At 39.6% G+C, this 24,804-nt stretch overlaps 3 protein-coding genes across 6 annotated transcripts in view; 1 reads left to right on the top strand and 2 right to left on the bottom strand.

The window, feature by feature from the left end:
• Nucleotides 1–179: 179 nt before the first annotated feature.
• LIAS (lipoic acid synthetase) lies at nt 180–14,955 on the bottom strand. Of its 4 annotated transcripts, XM_028506007.2 has the most exons (11): nt 14,812–14,955; nt 13,805–13,977; nt 12,787–12,880; nt 11,715–11,795; nt 9,849–10,005; nt 9,705–9,762; nt 8,102–8,230; nt 6,354–6,499; nt 4,624–4,694; nt 3,723–3,834; nt 180–1,387 (listed from the first exon to the last, which is right to left on the bottom strand). In XM_028506007.2, exons 1-11 carry the CDS (start codon nt 14,854–14,856, stop codon nt 1,335–1,337), a joined length of 1,119 nt encoding a protein of 372 aa, XP_028361808.1. In that variant the 5' UTR covers nt 14,857–14,955; the 3' UTR covers nt 180–1,334. The 4 variants fall into 4 exon arrangements, with proteins under 4 accessions (XP_028361808.1, XP_035875743.1, XP_035875742.1 ...); XM_036019850.1 differs by lacking the exon at nt 3,723–3,834; XM_036019849.1 differs by lacking the exon at nt 11,715–11,795.
• A 78-nt stretch (nt 14,956–15,033) lies between these two features.
• RPL9 (ribosomal protein L9) lies at nt 15,034–19,614 on the top strand. The gene is made up of 8 exons (XM_028507682.2): nt 15,034–15,099; nt 15,529–15,575; nt 15,664–15,779; nt 16,419–16,514; nt 17,678–17,810; nt 18,887–18,967; nt 19,134–19,248; nt 19,495–19,614. The coding sequence occupies exons 2-7, from the start codon at nt 15,530–15,532 to the stop codon at nt 19,238–19,240; spliced, it is 579 nt and encodes a 192-aa protein (XP_028363483.1). The 5' UTR covers nt 15,034–15,099; nt 15,529; the 3' UTR covers nt 19,241–19,248; nt 19,495–19,614.
• A 3,993-nt stretch (nt 19,615–23,607) lies between these two features.
• The window catches only part of KLB (klotho beta), a 34,457-nt gene continuing 33,260 nt past the window's right edge, over nt 23,608–24,804 (bottom strand). The window contains exon 5 of the mRNA XM_028507068.2: nt 23,608–24,079. Within this exon, the coding sequence (XP_028362869.1) occupies nt 23,700–24,079 (380 nt within the window). The 3' untranslated portion in view covers nt 23,608–23,699. The remainder of the gene's footprint in view (nt 24,080–24,804) is intronic.

Genomic DNA, 24,804 nt, shown 5'->3' with positions numbered 1-24,804 from the left:
GAAACAAACATTTCCTGCTATTCCTCTTTCAAGTTTTCGGATTATGTTTAATTGGAGAGTATCCTGAGATTACAAGATGAAGTATTTAAGATTTGTCATAGTTTACTATTATTTAGCCGTGTAAAACAAAGGAATAAGTAGACTGCTGAGGCTGACAAAAGACTGCAAATAACTCCCAGTTTCACATTTGTATCAAAATAGCTTTATTTTTCAGACACTATTATGTAGTTGTCACCAATCTGAAACATACATTGTGCTAACAAAGTGCCATTTTAATTATTTTACATTGGGATTTCATGAAAATTTCACTTGACAAAGTATTCTGCTAAAAGGTTTCATTACCATTTGCCTCCATTGTGCAAAATTAGGAAATATATTCTAATTTATTATTCCTGTCAAAGAGTAGATTCTAAGGAGGATCATTTCAGAGATGCTTAAATTTGAAACTGAATCAAAGGATATATGACCCCTGTGAGTTACATTAAAATGTAACTAATTTTCAGTTACGCCTTACCTTTATAGAACATCCTAGTGAACATTTAAAAATTCAAAACAGAGCTGGCTCTCCACATTACATATTTTACAACATAGTCACCTACACACTTCCTTTGTGAGATGGAGCAGAAAGGAGTCAGAGTCAAAAGCTCCTGGTACTCGGGAAGGAGGTTCCTTCCTCAGGTCACTGCTAGTCCACCTGCGGCCACCTCACCAGAGCGCTGCGAGGACTGAAGGGGCGGTGCGTGTGGAGGCAGCACACCGCTCTTCGGTCACACTTCCCCGTCGTGGACAGCATCGTGGTCCTGGTTTCACAAGCGCTCCTCAACGAGTAATCAAGGCACACCTCTTCTGCAAGCCTAACGTAGTCATACGATTGTAAAAATCAGCACTCGCACTCTTAGGCCTTTCTAAATTATTCCGATGAGGTTACACTGTTATGTAAAGAACACGTGCTAATTATTAATAATCTGATCGTAGTCTCAATCTGTACTGGTTGTGTCCTCACAGTATGTCATTTATCAGAAGTGAAATGATGCACAGATAACAGAGGATTAAGGCTTTCTAGAAGTTTTTTATGTATTTTTAAAATTATACTGTAACAGTAAACTCTTACAAAGATGTTTTATGATTACATCATAGCAAGTAACTGTTTACTGGGACAGACATGCTAAAAGACAAATAAATAACTATCATTCAATATGCACAGCTTATTGACATTTTTCTTGAAACAAAAGACTGGGTTCATCCAGTGACGCACAGGCATTCAGCCCCCACCTCAGGCAGCAAACGGAATCAGGTTTTAAAAATTCCCGTGATCTTGAATGTCTTGGTAAGCGTTAGAGGGCTTTTGTTTTTCTGTTAGCCACTAAATTTTTCAGGAAAAATTCACCTATTTAGGAAAAATGAAAATACATTAATATCAACTTAAAGTCAATTTCAGAATAATTATGCTTCAGTGTTTTTCTTTAAAGAAGATTTTCCTGTTTATTGGTATTTCTCTCCTCTGTCTCAATGGTAATAATACCCCCTATATCACTGGCTCTTTCCCCAACCATGATTGGCCATTATTCTTTAAAAAATGTTGTTTTATCATTACAGTCTCTACTATTACTCTTTCTAGTAACTCAGTATTATAAAGGGTGACCCTACAGCATCTCTGGGTCTGCTTCTGCGCGTTTACTCCACACCATGTGCACAATCCATTCCTCATCACTGACAAAAGTACTGCTGTTGGCACAGTTCATTTCAGAGAGCGATTCTGCTCCATGATTAGCCTAGATCTGATGTTTATAAAACAGACCTCGTCGCAGCTGAGCGGACTCATCTGATGGAATCGCTAGTTTACTTCCCCTCCAGGGAAGCCAGAGCTCTTCATTTATAGTGGGCTTTCTCTCCTCCCCCTCAGCTGTGCCTGTGCAATCAGTCAGCTGGTTAGAGGGGACAGGGTCACTCCTCAGGTCATCAGGGCTCCATTTAGCTGCTCACCGTCACAGCACAGCTCAGTGCTTATTGGCAGAACTCAGCACTGCAGGTCCCGTTTTATGAGGAGTCTGATGCACTTCTGACTGTCATCTAGATACACGAGTAGAATCGCAAGCATCCTATCCACACACAATCACCAAGAATTGCAAGGCTCATAACCTAGCCAAGTAATGGAGAAAATAACCCACGCCGCTCCTAATTCTGACAGGAGTGAAACCAACGTTTTCATGATCAGATCCTAATCCATCATCTGAACCCTAATGCTCTACTACTAGAATCTGACATTTTACTGGTAATTTAAAAACCATTAAAATGTCCACAATTCACTTCCTTATAAATGTTAGAAACTTAAAACTCACAAAATAAAAACTCCTTTCAAATGACAGTACTTTCTTTAAGCACTCTGGGAAACTGACGCCTTTTCTATTTTCTATACTTAGTTTTACCTCCCCAGCAGCACTGAGAAGAAGGAACCACTTATAATTACTGGTTTCCAAAGTCCCCACCTCTTGTCAGTCAGGCAGCGCTGAATCAAATCCTCAGGCTTTTTAACTGGGATGAGCTATTGTTACTTCATTAAACTTTTTATAGGAACACATGAAATATTACTAATATCTGACCATTAATTTTTATAAATAAAATCTATGCTAATTTAAGCATATCTATGTTTAGACCCTAACTTATAAGTCATTTAAAAGATCACTAACAGTAATAACACAGTTTAGACATGTCTAAAGAATAACTAGCTGATTTATTCTTCAAAAAATTATAATTACGTCTACATGACAGGGAAAACACTGTAAAGGTTTTTTGGATTAAATTCAATTTTCAGTTATTTTCTCACAGATCTTTTAATGGCCACTATTACATGATTTTTAATCTCTTGGAAAAGGCTTTTATTTTCATTAGCTCAAACTACTGATTAAAATAAGAGCTGAAATTATAGAGGTAAAAATTGCACTGAAGCTAGTAAAAACACTAAAGATTTCTATAAGGAAAACAATCCTATACATTTTTTGTTGCTTCTGGGAGGAAAAACAGAGATATTAATTTTGTAAGCAGCAATGCTAGCAAATAGATATTTAATACTTTTCAGGGTTTGAACTGATTTAAAATTCGGAGTTTGGAGATGAAGCAGCATCACTGTTAAATGACTATACATTTTCCAGAAAACTGTTATTTTTTTAACTCTAATTCCTTTTTCTCTCTTTCTTGTTTTTTAGAGATTTTATTTATTTACTTTTAGAGAGAAGGAAAGGGAAGGAGAAAGAGAGGGAGAGAAACATCAATGTGTGGTTGCTTCTCACCGCCCTCCCCCCGACACTGGGGGCCTGGCCTGCACCCCAGGCATGTGCCCTGCCTGCAATTCAAGCCGGGTGAAACTGTGGTTCGCAGGCCAGTGCTCAGTCCACTGGGCCCCTCCAGCTAGGGCCAGAAAACTATGTCATATGCTTGACTGATCCTTGTCATTTCTGAATAATCTACTATTAAAACCCACACAAATATCGACTTCTGCTTCCACCACAGTGGCTGAGCCATTAAAGCAGGGAATGACTCTCATTTACGGAATGAACTAGATCTGAGCAACTGTCCCCTCGATGTGACCCTTATGGGGCAATCTCCTAGGGGCGTCCCCAACACCCTTCCCCCTTCTTCTTTTTCACAAAAGATACCCACAGCTATCACAGTCTCAATGTGGAGAGTTACGGTCTACCTAAAACCACCCCCGCAGTCTAACTCACCTGCTTTATATGAAGAACGCACCAGGGGGCCACTTGCAGTATAATGAAATCCAAGTTCATTTCCTACTTTTTCCCAGTATTTGAACTTTTCAGGAGTAATGTATTCTTCAACCTATATTTAGAGAATTAATTCTGATTCCAGAATTCCCATAAATCATTTTGATTCTATAGAAAGTTGATATCCATGCGATTAGGGTAGTTTTAACTTCCTAATGTATCCAGGCGCGCTCAGGTTTCTTCTTCCTCTTCACTGACTACCTGTGTACTGGTTACCTGCTGGCCACTCCATCAGAACATAATTACAGGAATTAGGCAAGGTGGGAGGGCCATATCAATTTTGTATTATATTAGCTATTCCAAAGGCCAGAGAAAGAAAAAGAGATTGTTCACAGAGGTTTTATATTATCTACTATTGACTAATAATAGACACCTTTATTGACTAACAAGTATTATGAAGAATTAGTTACTCCTATAACATTCCTGAGGACCAGACTGCGTCTTACTCATCTTGTATCTTCTGCTCAGCACTGTGTCTGGCACATGGTCACTACTCAAAAAAAAGTTTCTTGAATGAATGAATCAATGTCCAATAAAAAATAGGAAGAGTGACTTCTTTCTTACTTCACCCTGGCTCTCATCTAACTCTAAAACAAATCACAAGATTACCAATAGGAAATGAATGTAATTTCCCAAATTTTAAATTTTTTGTTGGGTCATTTAAGTCATATAACTTTGGGGACAGCAAATAAATTCCAGTGTAACTGTTTCATGCAGATAATAAAATGGAACCTGGACTTGGAACTCATTACTAAAAAGCCAGCAGCTTTTTAATTTCACCTGTGGACAATAAAGATTTAACTCAAACTAGCGACAGACATTCGGTAATTCACAGCAGCTGTACCTTCAGGTGGCGCTTTGTTGGCTGCATATATTGTCCCAGGGTCAAACAGTCCACCTCTGCCTCACGAAGAGCTAGAGAAAAGAAGCACACATTAGCAGATCTTTTTATGATGCTAAAATTGTAGATTTAAGCATGATTTTCCAGAATATAATTTTATTTTAGAACAGTGTGAACTTGAACTTGGCCTATAATCTGAATGTAGAAAGCAGGACTATACTCATCCACTCAAAGGCATTTCCATCCGGGAAATACGGAAAGGCCCGAAAACACAGGAATGATTAAGACCAGACCGCCACGGGGGTCTGATACAAGGATGAACGACTCCAGTACCGGGGAATACATGCGAGAAGAGGGGCAGAGAGCGTTAGAGCGGGAGTCGGTTAGGCAGAGAAGATAAAGACAGCGGTACATCCAAGGCCTGAAAACACCCCTATTATAGACCAGACGTGTTGCATTGGGCTTCTGCTAAATGTGAAAGTTATGCTTGGGTGGCTATGATTTGATCCGACATCAAAATCTTTCTAGTAAAGCTATGCATTGTGGTAAAGAGAACCTTTTAGTTATTGTTTGAACTTATTACTCTTTGTAAAAAAAAATAAACAGCTGTGAGCCGGCCATGGACTTTCAGGTGAAACAAAAGCTTTCATATTTGAAGTTTCAAAAAGCCCAAGAATCACAAAGCAAATGGGCTTATGGAACTATGATGAGCAAAGTCCAACACATAACGTCATACGACAGTGTTACGAGTAAGCTCCTCCTCAAAGGCCGAAATGATCCTGTGCATCTTTGAACTGCCAGGGCCAGCCAGAGCTCCTGGTACCTGGATGGCTCTCAAAAACTGTCCAACAACTGAACAAGTGGTCAGAAGCATGTTTTTACTTGATAAAGAGGTAGGTAGAAAAATGGGATACATATTTCATACCCTAGCTCCCTGAGTATCATTCCACAAAGTCCTAAGAAAATATACTTACTTCCTTTATTTTTTATGTTACTGCTTATAACCATATACTATACTTTGTTCTTATTGGCACTGTGGAAAAGGGACCACATGCGAAACCTGACAAGCTTGGGGGAGGCCTGTGTGGCAGCCTTAAAAGTAACCACATAGGAAGGTCTGAAATTAAAACACTATAACTAACAGTAGATCGTGGAGGGCAGTCACATCCTAGGCCAGTATTACACCCTAACAGAGGTCAATCTTGACCTTAACTAAGCCTGTCTGTTGTCTTTTTGCATCTAGTAACATACCTTTGGAATGCTAAGTTGACCCTTGAAAGCATAAACATTGCTGGGGGGGGAGGGGCACAAACCCCCTCATTGTTACCATGTTAATTGACTATTAACTATCCTGTACCCACCTGTGTAAAAGCGTCCACCATTTAACTTTTTATCCAATCCCAGAGGTTTCCTCCGCTTTGCTTTCTCCAACCTCCCTAATCTGCCACCATTGGATTTCTTGTAACCCCCTAGTGGCCCCTTTTGACTGTAATGTATAAAATAAGGTGCTAAACTGCAATTCTCTGGAGCATTTCTCAATCCATTTAAATTTTGCTTCCTAGCAGTTGTCAGTTTGACCCAAATAAACTCACAAAAATTCTCTACAGGTTTGAACGTTTCTTATGTTGACAGCACTTTCACTGAGACTGTGCGGGAAGGACAGGAGGGCCTTTGAAGTGGGTTCCTGCTATTACTCAAGTTAAACGGGAGCTCTCACTTTTCAATTCCCTTACCTTTCATTGTTGCATACACTTGCTCGTCATTCTCGCCTAAACCCAACATTATAGAGGTTTTAGAAATCACATCGGGCCGCACCTCCTTGGCGTGCTTCAGTACACGTAGGGACTGGTCGAAATTGGCCCTGGGATCACGAACTTTCCTTGAAAACAGCAGGGCTGTTGTCAGCGAGAAGGACCACGAGCTCAGCTAAGCACATAACTATGTCAGCAACATGAAAGACCGAAAAGTATACTCTGGACACTCTACCACATCACATGGTTCAGTGGCAGGCTCTGCACAAACGTCTAATTGTTACTGTAGGACAGAAAAAAGCTTCACTGGACCCCTAGCTGTTGACTTTGAAGGCTTTTTAAACCTGGGGCAGAAAAAATGAAAATAAAAGTAATTCAATCTATGAAGTATTCACTGAAAAAGCAGAATTCTGAAGCTGAGAATGAATGTTTGTTAAGGGGTATTCAAGAGAAGGGAAAAAGAGTGGAAGAAAATCTCGGTACTGAACAAAGAAAAAACTGTTTAACCTAAAACCCACATTTCAGGTCTGAAACTTTTACGATCATTTTTTCTAAAGACTCAGCTGCCCCCTGCTGGTGAGAACACAACATTGATATCTCTTAGGCAAAAAGTAAGGCATGATTCTGGAATTTTCACTGGAAAGGATACCGTTTCTTCAGTGAAAGCAGGGAAACTGGCACCCACTGGTGGTGGGATCCTGAGATACGTGACAGGGCTGCCACAGGCCCTGTGCCAGACTTCAACAGGGGCCACACCACGAGGGCTTAAATGGGGACAAGGCCCAAAGGATACAGTTGTGATGTTAAATGAGCATTCATTTGAACACAAACGCACCTTTACTTTGTATAACTGATTTGCTGTGGTGGTTGTTATTTTAATCAGAGACCAGTTCACAGAGAAGAGAGGAAACCAATTTAGGAGTTTAAAAATAACTACAATACTGATAATACAGAAAGTCTTTACTTTCTGAAAGTATTTCTCCACTTAATTTAAGTTATGCTCCCTAATGGTTATGATTTAGGGGAAATGATAATCTTTTATCATACCTCTTTCAAGTTCTATAACAAAGTATAATATCTAGAAGCTAACAAAAACCACTGTCAAATACTTCACTAAAGTTAATAAGTGAATATATTAATCTTGCCTAAAGACTAAAATAATTTTTATTATTTTGAAATATGAACAGTCATTAGTGGGGAATTACAATCTATAATTATTCCTAAATACTAATATTTTTAGGAAAAGTAAGGACGCATAGTTAGTGTCTACTTTCTAAGAGATTTAAAATACATCTGAATGATACTAGTTTTCCTTTAGCATCATTTATTACATATCTTAAAGCCAAAAGCATTTTAAAGGTCTTTTTTTTAAACAATTACAAAGTAATTGCTCATGTAATTTTTTTGCAATCTGTCCTTTGAAAAAATAACTTGTATTGGCACTTGTAATACACTGTTAAAACAAGAAAAAAAGATGCTCATTATGTGTGTGTAATAAAACATACATGCATAAATACCTAAGTATATATACACTGAGATGTTAGAAATTAATATTATTGGTCAGAAATATTGTGAGTGATGATCACATTCTTTTTGTTGGCTATATTTTCTGAATTTTCTGTAACAGACACACGTGCACTGTTTTAAGTTTACTTTATAAAAGTAAATTACGATGTTCTGCTTTGAAAAACGTGGAAAACATCCCAACATTACTTTACACGTGTAGGCACCTCTGTAATTCTGGGACTGTCTCCACGTTATGTGCGTACACATCTAATCCTGACAGAGCGACTTTTTCTACTGCTTTCAGATCTCCTCGGAAGTCCGGGGTGAGACATTCCACAAGAATTTTGGGATTCCTGAGGGGAGAAAAGGTAAGTATCAAACTGAGGAAAAGAACTGACATAACCGATGCTTAGCACAGAAATCATTCTACTCCTTCTGTATCAGTTTCAATACAATAATCTCTATTTAGGACCCACCAAGAAAAGCATGGACACAGAAGTGTTTACATTTGAACAGTTACATGAAAAAAAGCAAATCCAGAGCATCAAATGTTTACATAATGGTTAGAACACAGCTGAGTGCAAATAACAATACATTTTGAGATTATGTAGATTTTAAAATTTTACTGAGGTCTTAAAAATAATTTTTTAAGAATCAAAATATAAATATCAAAATGTAAAATATAACATGTTTTTTTATTTTTTAGAAAGTAAATTGGGACATTTCTGTGTGAATGTAAACACTTGATTGCTTTAATTTTGACTTCTTTAAAAATTCATCAAACAGTGATCTCCTTCTTCTAGGCAAATATTTCACAAGTGCTATGGGTTTTAAAAACTGTTCTGAGTTGCTGAGTCAAAAGCTTTGCTTAAATGAAATAATAAGCGAAGTGTTAATCTTCCTACTTACATCGGCTCTACCTATGCGTGCAAGCAGTAAAATATGAACTAGCTCATGGAGCTGCTTTCTGTGACAGCAGTGGGAATGACGGAGACAGCTGACAAATTTCACACAAAACCAGTGCAAAGTTTCTGCAGCGTCTCCTGAGAGAACAGCTATACCTACACACCTACGTATCTGTATCTGTGCTCTCCTGGGTATGAAAGACGCTGAAAGAACACCTGCTGCAACAAACTTACCGTTCGCTAACTGCAAGCTGAAACCATTAGCTGTTTGTGAAATCAGTTCAGTAGGTTGCAAACAAAATTTTTTAAATGAACTATAAAAAAAACTAAATAGAAAATATTGCAGGAATCATTGAAAAAACACTAAGTGTGTAGGTGCTAGACTAGCACTGAGGTATAGGAATTAAGCATAACTTCTTTTTTTTAAAGCTTTTTAAATACATGAGATTAAAATAATAAAAAACGTGGATTATGGGTAAAATCCCAAGGTCATATGGAGATAGATAAAATCTGAATTGAGTCTTATGTATTTTTTACAATGTGGGAGCTTATCTCATTCTTATTCCTTCCAGATGATGATTTATTCAAAATCAGTGCTAAAAAGGCTGAAGTTTTATACTTCTTTGAAAATGACTCAAACTTTAGACTAGCACTCAAATATGACATAGGGATTCTACGTACCAAAGGTCCATGGATAAGTCTGTACCCCTGCATCTCTAAAATTTCTGCAACTATGTACCTGTATGTTGTTAATATATGCTTTTTCTGGAGAAAAAGACACATAATTTCCAGCAGATTGTCAGAGGGGGTTCATAATACCACACAAAAGGTTAATAACCATTGTTTTGAAGACCTTAAATTGAATTTACATTAATCAAAAAAGTCCTTAAATTACATACAAGCAAATGCTGAAACCACGTACCTCTCCTTTAAGTGTGACACAGTCTTTGCAAAGTGCTCAGCTCCTCCATCAGGCAAATCTAGAAACAAGAGAGTCCACTGCTCAAGATGATGTCACAACTCAGTGAGAGCCAATTTCCGGAAGAGGTAATGATGACACACTAACCATCTCGATCCACTGATGTCAGGACAACATAATCCAGGCCCCACTCTGCAATTGCCTTGGCAGTACTGTAGGGCTCATTGGCATCCAGTGGAGGTGGCTTTCTTGCAGTCTTAACAGAACAAAACCTACAACCTCTTGTACATGTGTCGCCCATCAACTAGAATAGAAATGTTACTACTTAAATCAAGTAGGCAGATGACCCTCAAGAGTATTATATCGAGAGAATAAAGTTACAAAGTTACAACTTGATTCTGTTTATAAGAAATGTGAAACATTCAAAGCTAAGCAATATAGTTAAGGAAAACAAATGCAATGTTGTAAAACTAGAAAGAAAAGGAAATGATAGATTCAGAGTTAAGAATGGCCTTAAGGGAAAAAGGGGATGGGATCAGTGAGGGATGCACAGGGGCTCGAAAACAGTGCTAACATTCCGCTCTCAAACTGGAGGTATCAGGGTGTCTACTGTACTGGTATTCTTACAGATACGTTATAAAGATTCTTTTGTATCTATTTAATATTAATAAAATGATTATAAAATAAAATATTTAATGTTATCAATATACAGATTTCTCTAGTAGTTAAACAGTAGGCACAGCTCTTTCTTGTTAAGCAAATGAACCAGAAAACACATAAAAAGTCAATAATCTGCTTTCTGCAGGTATCACTCTTTCTCCAAAACACTGCTCCTGCTGCCACTGGTCACTGCCATGTTCTGCCCCTGCAAGCATGGCCGCTGCAGATGTTCTGGGGCCACCAGAGTTTCAAAGCACCACAGTAGGGGCTTTGGTTTGGGGGAGAAAGCTCCTCTCCCCCTTTACGTTGAAATCTCTCGGAGGGGACTCAAAGCAATGCCTAGGCCCAGAGTCTCAAGAGTTTTACTGAAACAATGAACTCTCCCCAGGAATCAGTTACGAGTCAGCAGTGGGAAAGGGGACCAGGTAAGGAGGGAAACCAGAGATTTCCACTATTGAGTATTCACAGTTACTCCTTCCTTTAAGAAATGAGGTTGCGTAACTTGGATCAGCTCCCTGGTTGGCTCTGAGTTACTAGAAGGCGCTCTCTCATAAGAACCCCCAGTGCCTCATGTAAACAGCCTCCTGCTGGTACCACTCAACAGTGTGGCAGACATCCTCAGACAAAGAACTTTCAGCTGCACATAATTTAGGTTTGAGCCCAATACCTCAATGTTCATCCCCCTCTGGATAAATGCGGTGGACTGCACTGTTAATTTCCAATTCTTATGCCACCAAGTCAAGGTAATACATGTCACTATTTGCCCAGTAACTTGCAGCCTCCCCTCCCCACTAGATGAGGGGCTTATGTCTCTATCCCAACTGATGGTTGGCTTGGCCACGTGACTTACTTTGGCCGACAGAATATAGCAGGCACGACCAAGCAGAAGCCCCAAATGCGCACAAATGGTTGGGTTCCCGTCTTGCACTCCTTCTACTCTCCACAATAGGATATGCCTTGAAGAGCTGCTGCTCCAAGGACAATAAAGCTCTGTAGAGCAGACCTGAACGCATCCTACTTCCTGGAGTCCAGCTTCGCTCAGTCAAGATCAGCTGAACCCCAGCCCAAAATTAAGGGACTATAAGTAACATTTCCAAAAATTAATAGGAGATATAGCTCAAGATAGCACATGATTAACCGTCAGACAGATGAAAGACTCAATAACAGATTTATTCAGAGAAGAGTGAGATCACAACAGGCTGGTTTTTTGTCAGTTTTGTTTTTCACATATTTTGCATAAATTCCTATGTAATGAAAAATCGGAGGTATTTAGTGCACATTTTTAGAAGAAAGACATAAAACACTTCCTTTCAGTTTCTAGACTAAGACTGTAGTGCTTGAGACGGGCCTTACCATGATTGTGGCCGTGGCAGTGGCGTACTCTCCGCCTCCCCAGCACTCGCCAATATTGGGGCAGCGCGCCTCCTCACAGACCTGTGAGGACAAGGGCACTGAATACAACCAGGCTGAAAACATCTGCCATGTGAACAAGTGATCAGGCATTTTACACAGTACATTTTTACAGCACATTTATGAAGAAATTCACTATTCAAAAATGCTGTAAGTTGCTAAACTGTATGTATATTAGGATCCCATCGGTAAGTTAGAAATAGTATGAGTGTATGTATTTATATGTGCAAAGGAAAACGTCTGAAAGGGTACACACTGAACAGTTAAAGTGGTGGAGTCAACATTTGAGATTATGTATATGACATTTCACATTTGATATTATACTCTTTCCAACAAGCATGTTTTTTAAAATCCTCCCCCAAGGACTTGTTTTATTGGTTTTGAGAGCTAGAGAGAGAGAGAAAGAGAAAGATGGGGGTGGGTAGAGAGAGGGAAAAAGAGAGAGAGAGATTAATCAGTTGCCTCCCATGTGCGCCCCGACCAAGGATGGAGCCTGTGACCTTTTGGTACACAGGATGCTGCTCCAACCAACTGAGCCACCTGGCCAGGTTTTTTTTTTCTTTAAAGAGAGAGAGTGACACAGAGAGAGAAACACTGACTGATTGTTTCACTTATTTATTCATTTGTTGGTTGCCTCTTGTATGTGCCCTGACCAGGGATTGAACCCGTAGCCTTGGTGTATGGTGACAACGCTCCAACCAACTGAGCCACCCAGCCAGGGAAGCACGTTCTTAACTTGTAATATAGAACAAAAAACCCCTCTTTTCCTAAGCTACAGGAAAAATCTGGGGTTTTTTTCACTGTTAAATGAGAAGCTAAGAAATTCAATTACTTTTTTTTCTTTCGCGGGGAAAATGATTTTTAAATATATTTTCATTACTGACAGTCGTGCATCCTAAATATCTTTATTTACTTGCCTTGCTGTTATTGGTATTCTATTAATCTTTAAGTTACACATATGTAGAAAATGTATGGCTTTTGAATAAGAGAAATATTTAACACCTTGACAACTTACTGTATGGAGATTCAAATTCCGCAAAGTATTTTTCAGTCTATTGTAATTTTTCCCCATGGGAATCTCTGTCTTTAGCCATGGAGGTAGTCTTAACCTGAGGAAAATCAAAACTATTCATTACAAACATTCCCAAATAATCGTACATCTTTCAAGTTACTTTGACCTCTTATAGTTTCTAGTGAAGAGCTATTTTTTTGTCCCCCACAATCCTGGATTAACTCATAATTCTTGTTACAAGACAAAGAACAGAGATTCAAATTTAGGCTCGCTCAAACTGTAGAAAACACCGATATTTGTGTCTAATAGGCATTATGTTCACGTCTATCTTTTGCAAAGGCACAGAGTAAGTAACACCATCCTAATAAAAAAAGAATGTGGAAGTTTTGAACGCCTCATTTCCTGAAGAAAAATACTGACCCAAATTCTATTTTCTGTTCAGAATAAGGAGAAGTTCCACAAAAAGGATTCTGCTCTACTTTCTAGTCTAGATTTTTATGATTATTAAGTGCAAAAAATTCTAAAGTCTGGAGTGAAGACTGTATCCTCACGTTCCCCTGGACTTCCACCTACTCGTGATCTAAAAGTTGTTGGGTCAAGTATACAGCAGAACAATCTGTCCTCTGCATGAAATTCCCTCACCATTGTTTTAAATGAAGGCAAAGTGTCCATAGGTCATATGTACACAAACTTCGAGAAGTAACCAGTTAGATCATAAACACCCAGTTGCAATATAAGAAACTTCACTTTCTGAAGAAATTGGATGCTGGACAGAAAAATAGGAGATGGCGGTTCAGGATGGGTAAGTCCTAGGAAGGCTGAAAGAAAATTGTCAATGGGCACAGAGAAAGGATTCCACCTATTTCAGCTACTTAACCTATGTCGGCTGTTACTTCTTTCTAATGATTTTAAGCTAAGTTTAACAAGTCTGACTGAAAATATACTCTAGGGCTTGGTTATATCTGAAAATAATGGACAATGAAGGAATGGGACATTAAAATTATCTCAAAATTTCAATTACCTTTCTCCTTTTTGGCGTTTTAAGTTTCCTTTATATTCATCCCAGGTGCTCTTGTCTGCAAGATCACCAGATACAAAATCTTGAAGGTCTGGTCCATTCTGTAAAAATTCCTTTTTTTTATCTGGCAAGGAACTAACTGCTCTGACTGGATTGCATAAATATTTTCCAAATACCTAAAGAAAGAGTTCATTTTGACATTTATTGAGGTTTAAAAATAATTTTAACCTATTTAATACCCACTATTCTCATTCCCCCTGTAGACACCAAAATCCAAGGATACTCAAGTCCCCTATATAAAATGGCCTGAATCAACGCATACAATCCTACCTTCCTATCGCGACTCGCAAACGCAGATCGAAAACAGTACTGTTAAACAGCACATTTTTAAAAAGCTCCCTATAACCGTTATAGGACCTCTGCAGTTCAGGTCCACGTTGTACAAGAGTCAACTGTACATTTGCTGACCATAAGAAACCATTGGCTTCTAGATCTAAACACAAACATGACAAGATAGCCCCAAACACTGTAATATTCATGAGTCACTACATCTAACGCAAAAGAACCTTCGACGACTCAAAACGAGCCCCTCTAATAGTGCTGCACAAGGACGGTTGCTACAGCACTTGCCCATCTCCGGGAAAGCTTTGAGCACAGGTGTGTGTTCTCAGCGTGCGGAGTGGTGTCTAGTACAGTTTAAGAATAGAACACAAAATAGTAAGGGAGTGCTCAACCCAGTGCTCCTATAATATAATGTTCTTACAAATACAGGGTACAAATCACTGATAAACAGAAAGAAAAGCTCTCGGCGCTGGTCAGAGGACCTACAAACAAACCAATACTAGAGACTTTACTACACAGGGATGTCGGGAGAATAATGACACTACATGAAAAAAAGTTGAGAACAGTGCCTGGGTAGAAGTAAGTGCTCAGTGACTGCTGGCTTTATTACTGGGCGTACTCAACAGCTGGGAATCCCTCACCCCACGCCCGCAAATCCCTCCACACACCCTGGGCCTCACGGTGCGGACGACGATCCCGCAGCGTAGAGACATCTCCCTCTAGTTTTCTAAGAGCGGCTAGGGATCTAATTCCCAGGAATAGTCAGGGCGACACAACGTCTCGCAATTGATGACAGGTACCCGAACCACCTTTGACCCGGTAGAACTTTAAACTGCTTCGCGATTGGTTGCTTTAGTCTAGTGGCGTCGCGTGCTCTTGACGCCATACGCAAGGCCCTTACGGCTACAAGAGCGTGATGACGAAAGACGCCCTCTCTTTGCCACTTCTCCTGCGAGGTGAGGTTATGTCTGTAGTCCGTGGGCCCTGGGAATCTGAAGCCATCGGCGCGGGGAAAACCAGCTGTGCCGATCTGGCGCTCGGAGGCTTTATCTTGGTTGTCCCGCGGGGCGGTTAGGCCCCAGGTGGATCTGGCGGCACTGGGATTCCAGCTCTGTCCCGGGCTTTTTGGCCTACCCCCGCCCCTCAGCCTTGCCGGGATGGCGCCTCCCTGATAAGGGCTCCCAGGGTGGCGCTGGGCCTCGAGACAGCCGCGTAGGAGTTGCTCCTGGCAGGCCAGGAAGCAGTGGAAGCCGTCTTCGTGTTGGCCCACCCGGGACCTCCCCGGGATGTTTGCCTGCCGGGCTCCGATAGGAGTGGAACTCTGGGCAGGGTAGTTCGGTCCCAGTAGGTGCGGCCCCGTCTTACCCCAACCGTTTGTGTCGTAGGATGAAGACCATTCTCAGCAATCAGACTGTCGACATCCCCGAGAATGGTAGGAGACTAGATGCTTGCTTTTTCTTACGTCCGTACTGCGCGCTCTACCCCTTGTTCCGAGACCTTACCAGTGTGCTCTCTCCTAGTCGACATCACCCTGAAGGGGCGCACAGTTATTGTGAAGGGCCCCCGAGGCACCCTGCGGAGGGACTTCAACCACATCAACGTAGAGCTCAGTCTTCTTGGAAAGAAAAAGAAGAGGGTGAGTTGGGTTTGGGGGTTTTGGGGGTTTTTTTGAAACCCTTAGTTGCTTGTTTGGAAGGTGTGACTTAATAGCATCACATTTGGCTGCTTTAAAAATGATAGAATTGAGATTTAATGTTTTGGCTTAAAAATTGGTGTCCAGAATTGTGTCAAGTTTCGGCCTTGGTGTAGAAGCGAAGTTGGAGAACCAATGGATTGTGAAGTATAAAGCTCCGTGCTAGTAGCCATTAGTGGTAGGGCTTAATACTGTTCAAGCTAGGTTTATTCTGCTCATGATTGTTCTGTTAAGAATCTTGAGCCATTCAGTAGACTTTATTTTTATTAAACCTAGCATTTTAGCTTTCTAAAAGGGAAGTTTGATGCAACTTGTACAATGGGTGTTTCTGGGTTGTTCTTTTGTGAAATGGTGTACCTGTGATGAACAGTAGTAACGCTTCTGAATTATTGAGGGCCTTGCATGTGGTTTCATCTTTACAGTTGAAAGGCATATGCTTTAATTAGGCCTAATGTTAGAATCTAGAGTAATTCTAGATTCTTAATGTTAGAATCTAGAGTAATTCTATGGGTAAATGGATTGTTTTCTTCGGAGCCTACTCATTACTGGAAAGAATCTGCTAGAGTGTTTGCTCTGTTGCAGCTGCGAGTTGACAAATGGTGGGGAAACAGAAAGGAGCTGGCCACCGTGCGCACAATCTGCAGCCATGTACAGAACATGATCAAGGGTGTTACACTGGTAAGCAGGCCCACCAGACAACTTTGCTTGGGAAGGGGAGGTTTCTGTTTTTTGCAGCATAAATTACTATAGAGAATAGATGATGCATATAGTTTGTTGAGGGTCTTGAGGTCTGGATCATGGGGGAAAAGGTGATCTTATCAAGTGTGTGTGATAGGCATCCTTGGGTGTCTAGGAGTGAGTGATCGACGCAAATAAAGACCAGATGGTGTTAGTAGGCTGGTGATGTTTTTCACACAAAATTAGAGTCACACCTTGAGGTTGTGGTTTTTTAATAGAAAATGTAACACATAAGGTAGGTTTTGACTTCTTGTTGGTATGCGTCTCACCACCAAGGCCCCTGTAGGGGCAGAGAAAGATGGGTCTAATTTCTGAGCTCCCTGTTCATTTTCCCGAAAGCGTGCTTGATGTCAGTATTCTCCAAACCCCCTTCCCTGGCTTTTAAAATAAAATGTATGCTTCTGCCTTTGCTGAGATGCTTTTCTTTTCATTAAAACTCAACCCTCCTAGAATACACCTGATAATGGCAACATGTACTTAACACCATCATAAGCGCATTCTGTCACATTTCCCCTTGCTCCTGACCTCAGTTCCTGTGGGCAGGGGCCTGTCTTGACAGCCTCAGTTCTTGCCATCTGGCCTACCTTAGGACCTCAGTAAACGTTAGCCTATTGCCAGGGTAAAGGACTTCAGGGTTCTCATGAACAGGAGCTAGCGTCTATTACTGTGGGCATAGGAGGTAGCAAAATAATGCTTCCTTAATGTGGTCAATAATATTGTCATAACTGTGTGGGGCCAGGTGGGTACTGGAAATACTGGGGGGCCACTCTGTAAAGCATATGATTGTCTGACCACTGTGCTGTACACCTGGACCTAACACAAATTAATATTGAGAGTAAACTGTAATTGAAGAAAATTGTTTTTTAAAAATAGTGCTTCGTTATGGAGCTTTACAGTCCAGTGAGGGGATAGTGAAACAGATGTTTGTGTATAAAAGTGTCATAAGGCTTGATTCAGGTGACAGTTATAAAACGTTGACAATGAGTGCTATGTGAGGATTGTTGCATTTAAAATTTAAGTAAGACATAAGTATCCTACAGAATTTAAAAATTGGATTTCTTGTCTTTCACATTTCTAATTGTTTGCTTGTTTGCTTACTGTAGGGCTTCCGTTACAAGATGAGGTCTGTGTATGCTCACTTCCCCATCAACGTTGTTATTCAGGAGAATGGTTCTCTTGTCGAAATCAGAAATTTCTTGGGCGAAAAATATATCCGCAGGGTTCGGATGAGGTCAGGTATGTGCATACTCTCAGATATGGCTCAGAAATTTTTCTTTTAGAGTTGTAAAGACTAGTGTTTTGGTAGCTGTGAATAAAACCAGATGTATTTCAGAATTGTTTGATTATGTTTATAACTGTTAATTAAGGCTTTATACCGTATTTATACCAATTGCAATTCTTGAAAGCTTTCACATTGGAATTGTTTGCAGGGCATAGTAGCTGTGTTTAATTAGCTCTGCAAACTGAAATCCTAAAAACAAACCATTTGAGTAGTGGTTAATAGCATAGACTGCCTAGATTCAATTCTCACATCTCAGTATCAACCTCTATAGGCAAATTACTTTTGTGTAGCGCTTTTTAGTTATCTGTAAAATTTGGAACATGTCATGATTGAATGAAAACTGAAATGCACTTAGAGCAGTGGTAAGACTAAAGCATAAGAAAATTTTGAAGCTTAATGTTCTCGATGCTTTTTTGTGTCATTGGGGTTGGGAGGGGTGGGAAGAAGGGACTTTAGTACCAATTTAATGACTTCAGTAATAAACTGTGTTTCCTGTACTCACAACTGTAAGCCTACATTTGTCCCACCCTGTATATGCAGTAGAAATAAAACTTGATGCAAGCTTTATGCAGCTAAAATGCATTCGCTGGATACCATCTTCTCATACTCCTTAATTGAATCAGAGTCTAACTACTCTGGGAGAGATTCAAGCAGGAACACAAACAAGATTTTGGCCCAGATAAATCAACTGTAAAACCAAAACTGCTTTTGAGAAGTTTTATTTTGTCTGTGGAATTTTAAATGGAATAAATTGCCACTTAATTTAAATATTTTTAAGAATTTATTTTTATTGATTCCAGAGAGGAGAAGGGAGGGAGAAAAACATCGGTATGTGAGAGAAACTTTGATTGGTTGCCTCTTGTACATGCCCCTACCAGGGACTGAATCTGCAACCTTTCAATTTGTAGACTGATGCCCAGCCAACTGAGCTGCACTGTCCAGGGCTTGATTTACATATTTTTAAATTAAACATTTTTTCTGCAGATCTGATTTTGTGTTGACACTATGCAAATATCCTCTCCCCTTTTAGGTGTTGCTTGTTCAGTATCTCAGGCCCAGAAAGATGAGTTGATTCTGGAAGGAAATGACATTGAACTTGTATCAAATTCAGGTTTGTGTGCTTATTATGCCTATAAAATTTTATCTAAGTGTTGTAGTTGGATATATGGTATTCTGTTTATTTGGAGAGCCCTTTTAATTATGGAAATTAAAATCTTCCCCCAAAATAGATTTTAAGATGGATTTGGCTAATAAAATAATTGTTTTATTTCTTATAGCTGCTTTAATTCAGCAAGCCACAACAGTTAAAAACAAGGATATCAGAAAATTTTTGGATGGTATCTATGTTTCTGAAAAAGGAACAGTTCAGCAGGCTGATGAATAAGATCTAAGGTAGGTTCTTGTAGCATCTAAATTTTATTGCTACTTTAGTTGGGTGGGGGGATCTTAATTGACTGAGACTTAAACGAGCTGTCCTGATGGCAGAAAATGAAAAGTTGCATTTTAAAACAGTGAGTTTGGCAGAATAAGAGATGGGATTGCACACATTTTAAATATGAATCTAAGTGTTTTCCAGTAGAGCATTTCTAGGCAAGTGTTTCAATGGAGATTTATAGATATTTTTCTTTCTTTTTACAGTTGTCCAGCTGTAGAAACAACAGGATGCCGAATGAGTCCTCACATTTACTTGTGATGTTCCTTACATTTGTTTGTGTAAGGAATACAAAGATGAAATAAAAGCCGTGTATTGATTTGGGACTTTTTTCTTAAATTGATCGTTCTTTCCAGCTATTTGGCAAGTAAACAATTAAGTTTCTAGTAAGATTTCGTGGGAGAAGCTATTTCTTTTTTGAAGGTATATCAGGGGTGTTTCAGGCAAGAAGAATATGGTACCAGTGACAGGCTACACTACATGGCTGCTAATCATTGGATGCAGAGTTTGGGGGAGGGTGCCCTGAAGGTATCTAATTTTGCAGAGGTATGAATTTGAATGTCTGTTTACCAGTGACCTACTGTGAAAAAGCAGCTGGGGCGTGAAAGTGATACAGCCTTAGATATATTTGTAGGCACGATTAAACACACAAACCTGACTTTGGTACAAGTGGAGTTAATTTGTGTTTGGGATCAACATTATTGCTGTGGCCCGGGGTCCTCCCCGTGTTATGGACCCTTTTCTCTCCTACGTCAGCCACGTGCTTCCATATCCCAGTCCTTGGTGTTTTAAAAAGCTGATAACTCTTCCATATCTCATATCACATGTCACACTTCAAATATGAAATAATCTTTGGTTTGATGATTATAGTGGTTAAGTGTTTAAGAAATGGATGAAATGATAAATCTAAGATTTGCTTTGAGATATTTGAGGTGGGTTTGGGGTAGGCATCGGATGGGGTTTTAGGTGAAACATGTTATTTCTAAGTTGCTAATTTGTGGAGGCTGAAGGAGGATTCATTGTATTCCTACTTACATAAAGTTGTGAAATTTTTCATACTGTAGAAATGAAACACATCCTCTGTATTTTACTGGAATTAGTATTATAGCCTCTGAACTGATTTTTCTGCTCATCGATATTGTTGCCTCTAAACCTTCAAGTTATCTTTCCCTTTGGAAGTTGTCTTTGGACTGACAAGTTACCCTCAAGTTTCAGAAAAGCCCATCTTGACCACCCTGTTGTGCTCACTCCTCACCCCAGCACACCCTTAGCCTGTTGCACCTGTTACTGTTCATAGCATTTATGATGCATTGTTTACAGTTCGCTTTGTCATGGAATGATTGTATGCTTTTTTTCCTGCTAGAATGTAAACTTAATGGGTTGTAGGAGTGGGGGGTGTCTACAGGGGGATATTTTAAATATCTGGAACAGTGTTTGGCACATAGCTATTTGCCAAATGAATGGTACCCAGATTGCCTGGGAGGTTCAAGTTGTAAAGACTCAAGACAGTAATAGCAGTGGGATTGGAAAGGAGAGGTTTTGGAAGGTTTTGACAGGATTTCAGAGCTGAAAGTGGGGGAGGAACTTTCAAGTGGCAGTGTACAGAGGGATAGGTAGAGAGGGTGAGAATAACGACGTAGCAGCCCTTGGGAGTAAATGATTTCAAGAGGGGGGTGGACTGGCAGGCTAGGTGAGAGCTTCGCAGGATGTTACCACTGGGGGGTTGGTTGTAGCTAAGGAGGTTTCCATGTGATGATTGGTAAGAAGTCTGCATCTCCCCAGGGAGGGCTTCCATGTCTTGTGTGTCTATTATGGATAAACACTCCTGTGCTATTTTCCCACCTTTGATGAGTAGGAGTATGTGTTTTATGATGAGAAAACACTCAGGAACTTAATCGAGTGGGCATACAGCTTGAGACAATGGGGGGCAGCAGTGTTGAAGCAGCGCTCAGTTAACACCAACCCTCTTCACGCTCCACAGTTTGTACAATTGACTAAATTGTTAAGTTTATTTGGAATAAGTTACATTGAAAATTAAACAATATACTGACCTCATTTTCCCGAAGCTCTTTAAATACCATAATTGTGATATTTCCATACACATTTATCAAAGACTTATTAGTGAAAGATGGTTATATTTAATACACAAAATACTTCTCAAGTGCCAGAAAGGGAGGGCTATAAGCACTGGGTTTAGAGCTACTATTTGGGAGAGTATGGGAAGGTAACAAGTTTGAAAAAGGACAGTAGGTCTTTAGGCTCTAACTGTAAAGGTATTTTAAAAATAGTGATGGTTAATGGACTTGTAAACCATGAATACAAGAAAACAAAGCACGAGGTAGAGACCAAAAAAGCAAAACCTGAATTTAGTTCTAAATCTGTTATTCCTGTGGCTGACTGCATTTTTTTTTTTTTTTTCAGAACCCAGGTTGGGATCAGAATGAATCCATGGCAGCACAAGAGGGGGGCGGGAAATGAGCCAAGTGATCTATTTAAATGCCTCTTTCCACATAGTTAACTGTGTTTAAAAGCAAATGACCAGTTAAAAATGTGTGTAGCCTCAGGCCCACTTAGTTCACTAAGAAAATATACTCCTTGCATAACCTAAAAACAGCCAAGGTTGGGGGAGTTGGGTGCACTGGTTGCGAAGAGGATGGACTAAAAAGAAACAGCCAAAATTTACTTCCTGAATTTGGCCAGCCAAATAGCAAATTGATTTCTCATCCTTTTTGTATTTACTTGAACTGACCAATTGTGTTATTTCTTTACAGTATCTTTGAAACTTAAACAATTATCCGTTAGAATCTTGTGTAGGTAATTTGGCTTCTTACAGATACGGACTTGGAAAACAATCACAATTGCCTTAATTTAGGGTAGTTTCCTAACAAGTTTTTGAACTGAAAAGCTTTCCTTTTAGTTTTTAAAAGGAAAGTCTAAATTCCTGTAGAGGGTGACTGGCTAGTGAGTGACCAGCTGCTGTGGTTATTTAAGTGCTGACTAACCTCAGGAAAGAAAATGGGTATAAGTGGGTTTATGTGCAAGACTTGTTTTTTCAACAATTAGAATACACTGAACCAATATTAAGCACGGAGTTGAAGAAGGTTCAAACTCCAAGTTTAGATTTCAGGATTTCCTTAGTTCCACCTGCAATGTAAAAAGCGCTGACCCATTTAGGTTCAACATTCTGAATTGCATCCAAGGAGTCACAGTTGCTGGGTCCAGATGCGGCTGCATTTTATTTCTTGAGTGGCCTGTACATGTCTGTGGTGTCAGAACAGTGAAGCTCCTGGGCAGACATGGCCCTTGTCTGATGACTTGATAATAAAAAAAACACATTTTTAAAGGATGTTTAGCTTCCCTAAGTATGCTAGATTGGATTTTTGTCACCTCACAAAAATCAGGTGAGGAAGAGTGATGTCACCTTGTCTAAACAAAGTTGCTGTACCGTGAGATTGACTTCCCTGTCTTTACAGGCATTTGGGTCTAGCTTTCCTTGATCTTAGTAGAATGATCTTACCATGAGATAAGTTATGGAGTTCCATGTTTTTTAATTATTTGATTAAAGGAGCGACCTCACAAAATTAGGTGTTTTATAATTGCTTGACAATTTTTATTTCTATTGAGAAAAACTAAAGGGTGGATGTGCTTAAGAGTCTGCTATGTAACTGGCTATGACAAGCACTACCCTGTTGAGTGTTTTCTTTCCATTTGAGAACCACCCTGGCACGAAGGGGGAAATGCCTTGTTAGAAGTGACAGAATATGTCCAGTGTTGAGTTTCAAATCTTTGCTGTGAAGTCTAACAAAACAAAGTTGCACCTTGTCAAAATATTTTTTTATGATAAGTAGCTGTTGGTATTTATAAAAGAAAAGAATGATGGGAAATAGCTTATACTTCATGAAGCAATGTATCAGGAAATCCTAATAGCTTATTCTCTAGCCAATGAATTTCAACCAGTGTGCCACAAGAATTTTTAAAACCTGCAATACCTGATTATTTAGTTGGGTGCTGACCTCTTTTTCCTTAGATTGTCAAAAACAACCAACACAACAATCTGGTGTGGATGAATCAAAATTATGCCTATCTTTTTGTCAAAGCAGCAAAAATTATATTTTAGCATGTGGCAGAATTTTAGTAATTAGTTTATGTGTGCCATAAAATAAAAAAGGTTGAAAATTGCCCATTTAGGCAAAGCCTTTATCTTAGGATTCAAGAGCTGAATTCACTGACATCAACACATCAAATGGAAAATTCATTTGAAACACAGTAGAGACATTGTCATTGGCTACCACTGATTTCTCAAAAAACTTTTTTTTACAATATAGGTATATCTTCTGTAAGTTGCCAGTATATATATGGAACTGGAGTGAATTTTTAAACTTTATATCATGCAGACAGAACTAAGATCTGTTTAGCTAAGAACTCTCTTCTTCAATGGTATGTGTTGTAATTTCTTTGCTTTCCAAAATTTTCTTCTCTTTCGCCTGTGAAAAATGGTGATTGATAAAAGTAGAACCAAGGTGGAGAAGAAGCAACAACCAAAGAATATCAGTGGTTTCTTCTGCACAAGCAATAAGCAGACAGTACACTCTGGGTTTCTTTGAGTCTGACTGCATCCAGGGCTACTGTCCTCAGCAGGGAAGCCACTGTTGCTGATGAGTTTGTTGTAAAGCTGAATGGAGGATTTAGGTTTGAAGTCAGAGGTGAAGAATCCAAATCTGGGTTTAGCTTTTTCTTCAGTCAGTTTGAATGCATAGTAACCTTTGATTTTGACTTTATCAACCAGGTATGCTGAAAAATATCAAGTGAACATCATTATTATCAGAAGTAACCACAAATGGACTATAACATACCTTTGAATAAGAATTTAGTTTTCACCAAAACAAGGTAAACTCATGCCCATAAAAAAAGGTGACTTGGTGATTTTCATTAAAGGGCTTTTGACATTCTTTTATAATTGATACAAAGAATGTGAAAATACATATAATTAAGTGTAGAAAATTTTGAACTAAAACTTTGACCCATAAATGATGCAAACACATCTGGGGGAAAAAAGCAAATTTGTGAGTTGCCACTTTTGTCCACAGGGTCACGAGCAGAAAAGCCTTGCCTCTTTGTCCCGATTCCAAGCCTCAAATGTGGCCTTGGTGTTCCTCTGTAGCTACCCTCTGTGTTCCCTAATCACTCACTGTCTTCTCTGTCATCGTTCCCACTTCACTGAAAAGTCAAACCACTCGGGGAACTTCTTAAATCTTCCATAGCCACCTACCCCCGCTGGCATCTGCACCCCTCTGCCCCCTCTCGTGTGGCTGACCCGTGCAGCATGCTCCTGGAAGAGGCACGCTCCGCCACTTGCTGGGTTTGTTTTCTGTTGCCTCCTCCAGGACAGTGTTCCATCTGTTCTCCCCCCTCCTCTCTCTTGTGTTCATTCCCCCTCGGTAGTGGGTCAGTTCCATGCAAACATGCTGTTGGCTGTCTTTGACAGCAGTGGCTCTTCCTCAGTCAGCTTGACTGAT

Source organism: Phyllostomus discolor, chromosome 1 (assembly GCF_004126475.2).
Source record: "Phyllostomus discolor isolate MPI-MPIP mPhyDis1 chromosome 1, mPhyDis1.pri.v3, whole genome shotgun sequence".
NCBI lineage: Eukaryota > Metazoa > Chordata > Mammalia > Chiroptera > Phyllostomidae > Phyllostomus > Phyllostomus discolor.
Note: the sequence above shows the minus strand (reverse complement) of the source record. Positions and strands in the feature narration are given on the sequence as shown.